The sequence below is a fragment of the Myxocyprinus asiaticus genome, chromosome 40 (genome assembly GCF_019703515.2).
Source record: "Myxocyprinus asiaticus isolate MX2 ecotype Aquarium Trade chromosome 40, UBuf_Myxa_2, whole genome shotgun sequence".
NCBI classification, from domain to species: domain Eukaryota; kingdom Metazoa; phylum Chordata; class Actinopteri; order Cypriniformes; family Catostomidae; genus Myxocyprinus; species Myxocyprinus asiaticus.
This window is the reverse complement of record NC_059383.1, coordinates 9,679,467-9,691,568: the sequence shown is the minus strand read 5'-3', so window position 1 is coordinate 9,691,568 and position 12,102 is coordinate 9,679,467. Positions and strand designations below refer to the sequence as shown.

Below are 12,102 nucleotides of genomic sequence, written 5' to 3'. Positions count from 1 at the left end.
TTCTCCCCAATGTGGAATGCCCAATTCCCAATGCGCTCTAAGTCCTCATGGTGGCGTAGTGACTCGCCTCAATCTGGGTGGCGGAGGACGAATCTCAGTTGCCTCCACGTCTGAGACCGTCAATCCATGCGTATAATCACATGGCTTGTTGAGCGCGTTACCGCAGAGACACAGTGCGTGTGGAGGCTTCACGCTATTCTCTGCAGCATCCACGCACAACTCGCCACACGCCCCACCGAGAGCGAACCACATTATAGTGACCACAAGGAGGTTACCCCTTGTGACTCTACCCTCCCTAGCAACCATGCCAATTTGGTTGCTTAGGAGACCTGGATGGAGTCATTCAGCATGCCCTGGATTCGAACTCGCGACTCCAGGGGTGGTAGTCAGCGTCTTTACTCGCTGAGATACCCAGGCCCCCGATTTTGCTCTATTATTAATTAACTTTGGTATCTGATGGTAGACGTAGAAATTGGTGATCTACACAAACTACAAAGGTTAACAGAAAGAAAAAAAGCTCAACACAAAGAAAGTAAAAATAGATAGACAGAGAACAGCAAATACCCACACAAAACAACAAAAAACAAAATTTGTTCTATGTGTAGAAAGATTCACACTCTGCTAGGTGTAGAATACATATGAACTATCTCAAATGAACATATAATAATACAGAAACAGTATAAAAAAAGCAGCAGCAGGAGACCAACCTTGATTCGTTGAAGTCGGAACGATTCCTTAACGGGCTTCTTCTTCTTCTGTTCTCCCGATCATCTTCAACAGGACTAGCCTGAAAAAAATAAATGCTATTATTCAGTGGCCTCAAAAAGTATTTGGCCAGTGAAACTAACCTGTGCATGGCATATGATTCAATGGGCCTCACTCATGAAACTTTCATAAATATATGACTAAATTCTGAGTACTTTGTGCATAAAATGGACCTTCCTGAGAAATTTCCTCCGGATTCACGAATGCTTCGCACCCACCAGATTTGTTAGTTAAACGGGTTAGTGAACATTAGTGAATTCCAAACATTCGTAAATTAGTTCATTCACAATTATCATAATTCACGCCCATGAAAACATTCTATAAGGATGACATCAGACTCGCTAGTAAATGCAAACAGGGATGTGTGGAACAGTAATGAAAGGGGTTTAAAATGAACTGGATTCAAATAAAATAAAAATTGATTTAGCAAACAGACTGGTGTTATCACAAAGAAAGTGAGGAACTTACTGTCATCACATGTTCTGGCTGCCATCAGAGTTTTTGTGTGAATCAAATAGTCAGGCAGGTCAATAAAAATTTTTGACATGAAGCTTTATTGTAAAAAAAAAAAAAAATTCAGTTCACGCCAGCAAGAGGATGTCCACCAACATTAACATTCTGGTTCAGTCAAGCACATCGCCAAAATCAATGGTGAAACTTCTCAGGTTAATTATTATGGTAACAGTGATATACTTCCACTGCAAGAATCTTCAGAGAAATAAATGCCTGTAGAAGGTCTTTGACCAAAATGCTGTAAGCTAATAAAGATTTGAAAGCCACGACAGCGTGCTAGGCTTTATTTAATTTTTTTTTTTCACAATACTGTGTTCGCACCTGCCTGTGATATGTTTTTTTACAGGTTTAACAGCATTTACATAGACCATGCGTTAATAACTGAACGTCATTTATCAAATTATCGAGCTCATATCAAATGAAGAAACTGTCCAACCAGTCACATTAGAGGGCCAGCCGCTTCTACGGACACGTTGGAGAAAAAGAAATCTGCATTGGCTAGTACATTTTTGCTTTTATTTGCCAGACTTTTAACAACATGTAAGCGTAACGCAACTAAAATGATATATAGCAATACGGGAAGGTGCATCATCAAATATATATGACTTTATATGCTATAATATTTGAGTGTATATTTTATATTATATACTTTACTTTTCATCATTTTAATCACATTTTAGATTTTTAAAAATGTACAAATTTCACATTCTATCAATTTATATGATGTCATGAAATTGCATTTATAATAATGATACAAGTGTTGTCACTGTTTTAAATTTCATACACATTTTTAACAAAATATTCACAAGGTTGGAACCTAATAATGAAAATACTTACACATGTAACATTTAAGTGCTACTATATCAAACTGTGTGAAAATCCCAGGAGATCAGCAGTTACAGAAATACTCAAACCAGCCCGTCTGGCACCAACAATCATGCCACGGTCTAAATCACTGAGATCACATTTTTTTCCCCATTCTGATGGTTGATGTGAACATTAACTGAAGCTCCTGACCCGCATCTGCGTGATTTTATGCACTGCACTGCTGCCACACGATTGGCTGATTAGATAATCGCATGGATGATTGTTGGTGCCAGATGGGCTGATTTGAGTATTTCTGTAACTGCTGATCTCCTGGGATTTTCATGCACAACAGTCTCTAGAGTTTACTCTAAATGGTGCCAAAGACAAAAAACATCCAGTGAGTGGCAGTTGTGTGGACGGAAATGCCTTGTTGATGAGAGAGGTCAACAGAGAATGGCCAGACTGGTTCAAACTGACAAAGTCTACGTTAACTCAGAAAACCACTCTGTACAATTGTGGTGAGAAGAATATCATCTCAGAATGCTATTCTGATCTGTGGATTGGCGCTGTTTTGGTGGCACGGGGGGGACCTCCACAATATTAGGCAGGTGGTTTTAATGCTGTGGCTGATCGGTGTATATGTGCAATGTATGATTTACAACTATTTACATTGATAGGTATAACAGGTGCTAAAATGGTACTGTCTCTATAAGAGAACCGGCAGAGCAAGTGTTCATGATTGAATGAGTGCAGCGCACATTAACGAGAGAAATTTATTTTTACTTCTTGAACAACTGACCTGACTGTAAACAACAGAAAGGAATTAAAAGAGACATAATGGAATGAAAACGGAGTGTTTCGATCTCGTCTTTGTACACACATTGCACGGAACTAGTCAAACCTAACTTTACTCACATTACGTGTATTGACTTGTGTGTAAAAATATGTATCATACAAGTTCACAAATTCAAGTCCACATGCTCTTCCTTCCAACAGACAAGTTACCGGTCTGTAGATGCTGTAAAATGGAGAATGTTGTGAAAACAGTCCATGCAAAATCAGAGTTGACATTTGTAACAGGGTTCAATGGAAAGGAGGAGGTGGGAACCGGATGAACCATCAAAATAATGTTTAAACGAAAACAAAAAGACACACAAACATAAACGCATATAGGGCAGCTGCCTGTAGCTCTCTCTCTCCTGAACTGCCGCGTTCCGCTGCATTTATCCCTCTCCTCGGCCGATTAGCCCGATTGGGGGCCAGGCATGCGTAGTTAAGGCCCGGCCCTCCTCCTTGTCACACTATTGTTAAATGTAATGTAATTGTAACTATGGAATATCACAGCTCAACGAAAGTGATGGTGACACTGTGATCCACAACACTTCAGGATCCACTGCAGCCAAATAAGGTAAAGGAAAACATTTCCTTCATAGTGTGCGCAAACAAGACACATCATGAAGTGAAAGGGTCTCAATCACTGGCGAGTGAAATCAGAATGTTTACAAGCCAATCTTAAGTCGCACAGCACAACATTTAGTCGCATACACGAGTGATTTACTCGCAATGTAGAGGGCTGACGGCATTTATTTTATAGAGAAAATCAAACTCTGCATTTTTCCTTTTCACCCCTTGCCAAGCACTTCAGCTGGAAAAAACGATCTAAAATTAATAAAGCATAAAAAAATAAATGCAAGCATAAAAAAAATTTAAATAAGAATCTGGTTTAAAAAAAAAAAGAAATAAAAAAGAACAACAAACCACATTTTTACTAATTTGTTATTTTTAAGATTAATTTTACTCATTTCATTATTAGTTAATTTTTTCATTACTTATTTTATTTAACTTCTGTCAAAATGTAGTCATGGCAGTTTATCAGAAAGAAAAAAAAAAAAACGTTTCGGATGCCTTAAACATTTTACGCGTGTTTGGGAGCAGGTGTAAATTTTGTTCGTACCAACTAACATTTTGAAAATACAAAAACTTTCATAATCCGAAAATTTACGTCAGAATGGCTTTGTGAATGATTTACACAAAAATTTGTTCTGCTCGTGTTTCATGAATTTCAACTAGGAACTTTGGGAATGAAGGAGGACACTAGATTCAATTAAAATTATATTTCTTACACTAGTTAAACTCTAATGATTTTTGGGTAGAGTTTACAAAACTGACATATCAACTTGTCTGAACTGATTTTACCTCTTCCTTTTCCTCGATCTTCTGCACTAAAGGGGTTTTGACCTCCTCTTTAGCAGGTGGATTTCCCAAATAATTTTTGGTGGCTAGACATTCAAATAGTTTATCCACAAACCCTGTAGTCTCTGTGAAAGTGAAAAACAGAAAACAATTAATCAAATATGTGAGTCTATTACTAAAATCAGTTGACTTCATTATATGCCAATGGTGTGAGTCCAAAAATGGGAAAAAAAATACTTGTGTTGTTTTTCCAAAGTTGGAGTGCCTATAACCCCAGAAGTTTTAAAGACATCTTAAAATTGTTTTCTTTTTGTATTTTCATCTTTAGGACCCTGTGTGGTTGAATCCCAGAGAAAGGGGGCCCTCAGTGTGGTTCCATCAGAAAATGGTAAAATTGGACTCATTTTTAATGTTCGAAAATCAAATGCGGGTCACATGATATGAAGCTAGTTTTTCTTGTCCAACAAAAAGGTCTACAGTTGTAGACAGTTTTTTTTTTTTAATTTTAATTTGAAATCCTCATGGTGGCGTAGTGACTCGCCTCAATCCGGGTGACGGAGGACGAATTTCAGTTGCCTCTGCGTCTGAGACCGTCAATCTGCGCATCTCATCACGTGGCTTGTTGAGCACGTTTCCACGGAGACGTAGCGTGTGTGGAGGCTCACACTGTTCTCCGCAGGCATCCACGCACAACTCACCACACGCCCCACCGAGAGCGAGAACCACATTATAGGGACCACGAGGAGGTTAACCCATGTGACTCTACCCTCCCTAGCAACCGGGCCAATTTGGTTGCTTAGGAGACCTGGCTGGAGACACTCAGCACTCCCTGGATTCAACCTCGCAACTCCAAGGGTGGCAGTCAGCGTCTTGACTCGCTGAGCTACCCAGAACCCCTACAATTTAACTTTATTTATTCACATTAAAACAATAAGGTAAAAATCTCAATTTTCAAGAGTGCAAAAAAATGCTACTATTAAGAATAAGTGACACATGTGGCTCTTCAGTCAACCGCTGGTTGAGCTGACACAGCATGACCCTTTAAGGACATAAAACAACTAAAATGTGAACTGCATGCCATTACCCTTCTGGAGGAAAACGTCCAACTGATCTGCGCACAACGCTCTCAGTTCTTTCTCTGGTTTGTCCTTCTTTACTAAAGCCACAACGTAGTTTGCCAGTGCAGTTGGGTCAGCATCACATCTGCAAAAGATCACAGGTTTATGTCACATGCATTCCATGTGTATGGGGACACAGACATGCAAAAGACACGAAAGATGGGTGCGAATTGATCCAGAGGTCCAATTAAAACAATAATACACTGCCTGATGTCTCTGTCATGTTTAGCTGCAGCTTTCGCAAGAGCTCTGCAATGATGCACTGTGCAAGATGCTTGACAAGTTGGCAGCTTGTGCAGCAAACACATTGGGATTTCAAAAATAAAGTGCCTGTCTCTTGATCCCAGCCCGAGCACTTTGTGGTTACATGCCAAGACGCTTAATCTAAAATAACTTGTGTCCTGATCCAATTTGGCCCAGTCTCTGAAAACTATCAGACTGTTTTGATGAGCAACCACTCAGAGCCACTTAGCTTAGCTTCCTGCTACATGTCTTCTAACTGGGTGGTTTGTTGATTTATTGAACGAACAGACCTATAGATTAATATAACACAGTTGAACTCACATTTAAATACATAATAAAAGTTATCACGGTCTAATGACGGTGTATGTAAATGGTTTGAAGCCCAGCTAATGTGTTAGCAAGTTAGCAGCGCTGGTTCAAATGTCACTCATTTCAACACTTACATGGGCTCAAGAAGTTTAGCCAGCCAGGATTTCAGAGCGTCAACATTTTCTATAATCATCCTGACGCGCAAGTGATTAATACTGATAAACGGCTGGGTGTTTATGCAAGATTTCTAATAGCATCGTTTACTGGGCCTGTTGTAGACACTGGCACGTCGGACGGGCTGCTGGCTTGGAGGTTCATGGTAGCGTCACGCGGAGATGTCAAAGGGCAACGGTGGCGGCCAATCACAAAGCTGCTTGAATCTTATATTTGCATATCATTTAATCCCTTTTTTCTCGTATTGTACAATAATGAATGAAGTATGGAAGCTTTGAAGTGGTTTGCATTGTGAAGAGCTTTCCATAATGCACTTCTGTAAAGGAACAAACCTTGTTCGGAGGTTTTAAAAAAAAAAAAAAAAGATGAAAAAAAAATACGTTTTTATTCATCCGTTTTATCTGTCAGGTTTTATTTTTAGTTGAAATACAGTTTGGTGTTTCGAGAGTAAACCAAGTCAGCAAACAGTTCCCCTAATGTTAGCATCTGGTTCCTATCTTTTTTTTTTTTTTTTTTTGGTTAGTTAGTTTTTGTAACCATAAACTAACGTTCCCAAAACGTTTCAGGGAGGTTTTTGTGTTATAACCTGACAAGAATTTAGAATGTTCTCTAAAGGTTATTTTAAAGTTTTATTTTTCTTTCATACTGTTCATTTTTTGTCATAATCTGCTTGCTTTTACCATTTCAAAGTTAAAGGTGCACACAGTAATTTAGTTCCAATTAAAAAAGTTTTACTTCTGAAGAAATGAATCATAATTTTGAAACATGTGTATAAAATCATGACCACTCACATGAGATGATGACTCCAGTCATATCAGTAACCCTAAAAAAAGCTGTTTAATTTTACATGGAGAGGGTCCCCTCATGGAAGCTGCCATGTTATGATCACATGACCATGATTACTCGCTTAATCTTAGTAACCGTCATGTTATTGGACACTTTCTCTTTTTAATTAAATTGATCCTGGCTGACTGTGAATAGTTAATTTCTTCAATGGCATCAACAATTTAAAACTATTGATTTTGATTGATGCCTCATCCATGCCATTAGATGTTACTGTTAGTCCAAAGCTGTGTCCCAAATGACGCACTATACACTATGCACTTACAATATACAATATGCACTCAGACATGTAGTGTATGAATTTTCATGTAGTGAAATTGTAGTACAGGGCCAAATGGAACACTTTACTACACAGAAGCATTTGCCGTTAACAGCTGACAGAAGTGACATTTCAAATTGCTGCTAGCTTAAGCACATTAGCCAACCTCAGTTCAACACTTGTACCTCAAATAATGAACATATTCATCCAGTACATTTCTTTTTGTTGCATTTTCAGTGTTAACATAGCACTCGCACTACTTACATTACAAAATGACTTAGAATAGTGCAAAAGTGTGTGGTTTAGGATGCACCTCAAGATAACACAAACACAAAAGTTACTGAGTGCACCTTTAATGGTCACCTTTAATGGTCTATAATGAACCAACTCACTGATCTTTAAATCTCCTCAGTTACTAATTACTTCAAGATTTGAGATTCAATATACAGTATGTTATTGATTTGATAAATATTTCACTCATATAATTGAAAAGTGATGATGATGCAGTATAAGAGTGTTCCTTTATGATAACAAATAAAGAGAAGCAGAGATGTTCCTGCTAAACTAGTGGTAAGAAATATATTAACGTTAGCCCAGTTAACTTTTTAATGTCTTTCAATAGGCTAAATTTCTCATTTCAAAACCCCTATATTGTGTTGAAGTAGTACAAAATCTTGAGCAGTAGTGTAACTGCAGAAAAGGAAAAAGAAGAGAAAGATTTTTAAATGTTTATGAAATGCCTTTTTATGAATTATTTATGACAACAATACTTTATTTATGTTAGTGTATGGTTGCCATTTGGTTATTTTTTCCTGAGAACCAAATCCTAACGGTCGAGGAACGTTCTTTCTACATTTTATTTTTTATAATCAAAAACTAACGTTCCCAGAACGTTTTAGGAACCATTGATTGTTATTTAGGGTTTTCTTCTTCATCTTATTACTATTATTGGACTTTTAAAGTGATCGACTGCCGAAGACACGTCCTAATAATACGTTCTAATAAAAAAAAAAAACTACATTACCCATAGAGTACAGCGCGTCTTCCGGCGGCGTTTCTTGACTGTTTCATCAGCAGAGTGCGGCGCGTGGGTCTCCACTCTTTAAGAAATCCTGCTTACGTTTTTGTGATTAAATCAGGATGACGGTAAATTTTGATCTTCATTAAGTTCATTAGATTTTTATTTTATTTTTGCCTCACTGTCCATTTCATTAGACCAAATTACAAAAAGCATTAAAGTAGTTGTGCAGCAGCATAGGTTATCTTTAGCTGCTAGCGTCATGCATTCACACTTTCATTTGTCCTGAGCAGAGAGTCAGAGCAAATCTTCACAACTATGTACTATTGTAACTATTGTAAATTCGAGTAAATTGGTGGCAGGGTGACATGGACAGGGGAGTGACAGCTGTCAATCACTGCTGCTGATGTGACTTGTTGGTTGTATTCCTTGTAATAAAGCATTGTTCAGCAAATTAACCAGCGAATATTCGGGTAGCACTTTGTGATAAGTTTAATTAATTAGTAATTAATGCTTAACAGATCAGTAGCTGATTTACATTAAGTTTCATGACATTTCTAACTATTTAAATACAGATAAATTTAAACGTGTCTGTTAAGTATGAAATATAATATTGGTATGAAATTTAATATAATATTGGTATTTAACATAAAATGACTATCATAATTATATGATTATATAATTGGATTGGGCCAAGTTGTAAAGTGTTTAAAAAATTTATTATTTTTTTTTTATTAATTTTGTTTTATACATATTTGCTGTTTCATGACGTTTTTTTTCCCTTCTTAAATTTAATTGAAAAACCTTTAATAGGCTCTTTGAAAGCAGGTTTCAATGTGACAATTTACTATAAAGTGTGACAAAGGTCACTGTGTGTTAAAGGGATCAATTTTTGGTTAAAGGGGTAGTTCATCCAAAAATGAAAATTCTCATTATTTATCACCCTCATGCCATCCCAGATGTGTATGACTTTATTTCTTCTGCAGAACACAGATGGAGATTTTTAGCAGATTATCTCAGATCTGTAGGTTCACAAAATGCAAGTGAATGGTGACCAAAACTTTGAAACTTCAAAAAGCACATGCATGCAGCATAAAAGTAATCCATACACTTCAAAAAATTATTTTCAAGACAAATACTTTTGTCTTGTTTTCCTGTAAAATTATCTAAACATTCTTAAAACATGATTTATTTACTTGTCAAGTAAGATGGCACAAGAAATTAAGTCTTATTTTAAGGGAAATCTGACAAAATTGTGAACTTTAGACTTAAACAAGAAAAAAATAAATAATAATCTGCCAATGGGGTAAGAAAAATAATCTTGTTTTTCCTTTGAATCAAGTTAATTTTTTTTTTTTACCCCATTGGCAAACAGTTTTTTCTTGTTTTAAGCATAAATCTAACTAAATTCAGTTAGATTTCTCTCAAAACAAGACTTAATATTTATGCAAGTTTGCTTGTCAAGTAAATAAATCACGTTTTAAGAAGAAGAAGCCTTTATTCTGTCACACATTATAAATTTGCATATATACAGTGAAATTCTTTTTTTCACATATCCCAGCTAAGCTGGGGTCAGAGTGCAGGGTCAGCCAAGATACGGCACCGCTGGAGCAGATAGGGTCAAGGGCCCAACAGTGGCATCTTGGCGGTGCTTGAACCCCCAACCTTCCAGTCAGTAACCCAGAGCCATAACCACTGAGCCACCAAGAATGTTTAGATATTTTTACTGGAAAACAAGACAAAAATACTTGTCTTGAAAATCATTTTTTGCAGTATACAATTCAAGTGGTTTAATCCATGTCTTCTGAAGCAATATGATAGGTGTGGGTGAGAAACAGATTAATATATAAGTCCTTTTTTTACTCTAAATCTCCACTTTCACTTCCACATTCTTCTTCTATTGTTTTTTTATATGATTTTTTATTCACATTCTTCGTTTATATCGCCACATGTTCAAAGATTTCGATTCTTTGTGAAAAGGACTTAAAAATATATCTGTTTCTCACCCACACATATCATATCACTTCAGAAGACATGGATCAAACTACTGGAAACTTATGGTTTACTTTTTTGCTGCTGTTATGTCCTTTTTGGAGCTCCAAAGTTCTGGTCACCATTTACTGCTTTGTGGACCTACAGAGCAGAAATATTCTTATAAATATCTTCATTTTTGTTCTGCAGAAGAAAGAAAGTCAAACACATCTGGGATGGCATGAGGGAGAGTAAATGATGAGAGCATTTTCATTAAAGGGATAGCCTTTAATGAAAATTACTGTAGTGTGACTGATATTTTTCCCATTCTTCCAAGAGTTGCACTTGTGTGTTTTTAGTCTTTCTGTATGAACGTAGTTATAAAAACGAATCATTCACATTGACTGATCTTAATATTTTCCACCGATGTTATATGTCATCTCAGGAGCGTAAGGGAACAGCAAAGCTTGACTTCTTGAGAAACATCGAGGAGAAGGTCCAGCAGAAATGGGAGAAGGAGAAAGTTTTTGAGAATGATGCTCCGACCACCATTGGGGAAAGTTCAAAGTGAGTCTGTTCTCATGTATTGAAGAATTCTTCCTGGTTGCCGCTGATCATTTTCATGCCTAATTATTTATTATTCTCCGTCTATCTAGTAAGAACAAGTACTTTGTTACGTTTCCTTACCCGTACATGAATGGAAGACTTCATCTTGGACACACATTCTGCCTGTCTAAATGTGAGGTGAGTCCTTCTAGGTTTTTCTACAGAAGGAAATGAATACAGATGAATCTCAGGAAACCTGTCATTCCTGTTTTGTAAAGCATTTATAAATAATGGTAATACTTTTATGTCCTGCTTATGCTGATTTAAAAATAAAATAAAAGAATTGCTCTACACTATTTTTATTTATTATAAAACAGTAAAAGATATACTATCACAGTAGTGATCATCTGATGAAAAAGAATCAATAAGTACATTTCTAGACACATTACAGTAATGAGAATTTGCTTGGAAAATGTGCTTATTTGTCATGAAAATTAATGTCACAATGCAAAAAATCTTAATGGTCCTAAATAGGCTTTATTTTCATGACACACAGTGTCTTCTACTACACATATAACTTTTACATGTTGCAGTTTGCAGTGGGTTACCAGCGGCTGAAAGGAAAACAATGTCTTTTTCCATTTGGACTGCACTGCACTGGAATGCCCATCAAAGTGAGTCATTTAAACTCCTCCCACACAATGAGTTCTGCTCAATAAGATCCATACATGATTCATACATGATTACTACTTACCATATACTGCAGCAATAGTGAAGTAGTACGCTGTTCCCAACATAGCCATAATATCCATACATGCTTTGTGTCCATGTGTAACAGGCATGTGCAGACAAGCTGAAGAGAGAGATGGAGCTGTATGGTTACCCGCCGCAGTTCCCTGAGGAAGATGAGGAGGAGGAAGAGAAGCCAAAGACCACTGATGAGGTCATCATCAAGGACAAGACAAAGGGCAAGAAGGTACAACAGCACTTTACAGCTACGTTTTAGGCACCTGTTTAAACTACGAGCAGAATTTGAGTGTTCTTTAAATTGGGGTGGTGTGGCTGAAAGATCAGGTTAAAGATCAGAGCTTGCAACTGAACGATTGTAGGTCCTAACCCCCACCTCTCTTCCTCCTGTCTTGAATCTCATGTGACTGATAGAGTAAAGCCGTGGCAAAGGCTGGCAGCTCGAAGTTCCAGTGGGACATCATGAGATCTCTGGGGCTGTGTGACGATGAGATTGTGAAGTTTGCCGAAGCAGAGCATTGGCTAGATTATTTCCCTCCTCTTGCTGTAGAAGACCTGAAGAAAATGGGCCTGAAGGTACAAGAGAAAGCTCACTG

The 12,102-nt window shown here is 37.2% G+C and overlaps 2 protein-coding genes across 3 annotated transcripts in view; one reads left to right on the top strand and one right to left on the bottom strand.

Moving 5' to 3' along the window:
* LOC127430409 (RNA-binding protein 27-like) overlaps nucleotides 1–6,266 on the bottom strand; it is a 31,956-nt gene extending 25,690 nt beyond the window's left edge. For both annotated transcript variants that reach the window (XM_051680141.1, XM_051680142.1), the window contains exons 1-4: nucleotides 6,083–6,266; nucleotides 5,363–5,481; nucleotides 4,282–4,403; nucleotides 708–787 (exon numbers count right to left, since the gene is read on the bottom strand). In XM_051680141.1, coding sequence (XP_051536101.1) covers nucleotides 708–787; nucleotides 4,282–4,403; nucleotides 5,363–5,481; nucleotides 6,083–6,141 — 380 coding nt within the window. In that variant the 5' untranslated portion in view covers nucleotides 6,142–6,266. The remainder of the gene's footprint in view (nucleotides 1–707; nucleotides 788–4,281; nucleotides 4,404–5,362; nucleotides 5,482–6,082) is intronic.
* Nucleotides 6,267–8,266: 2,000 nt separating this feature from the next.
* LOC127430405 (leucine--tRNA ligase, cytoplasmic-like) overlaps nucleotides 8,267–12,102 on the top strand; it is a 60,416-nt gene continuing 56,580 nt past the window's right edge. Inside the window, exons 1-6 of the mRNA XM_051680133.1 lie at nucleotides 8,267–8,370; nucleotides 10,659–10,780; nucleotides 10,870–10,957; nucleotides 11,353–11,433; nucleotides 11,598–11,735; nucleotides 11,921–12,082. Of these exons, the coding sequence (XP_051536093.1) occupies nucleotides 8,365–8,370; nucleotides 10,659–10,780; nucleotides 10,870–10,957; nucleotides 11,353–11,433; nucleotides 11,598–11,735; nucleotides 11,921–12,082 (597 nt within the window). The 5' untranslated portion in view covers nucleotides 8,267–8,364. The remainder of the gene's footprint in view (nucleotides 8,371–10,658; nucleotides 10,781–10,869; nucleotides 10,958–11,352; nucleotides 11,434–11,597; nucleotides 11,736–11,920; nucleotides 12,083–12,102) is intronic.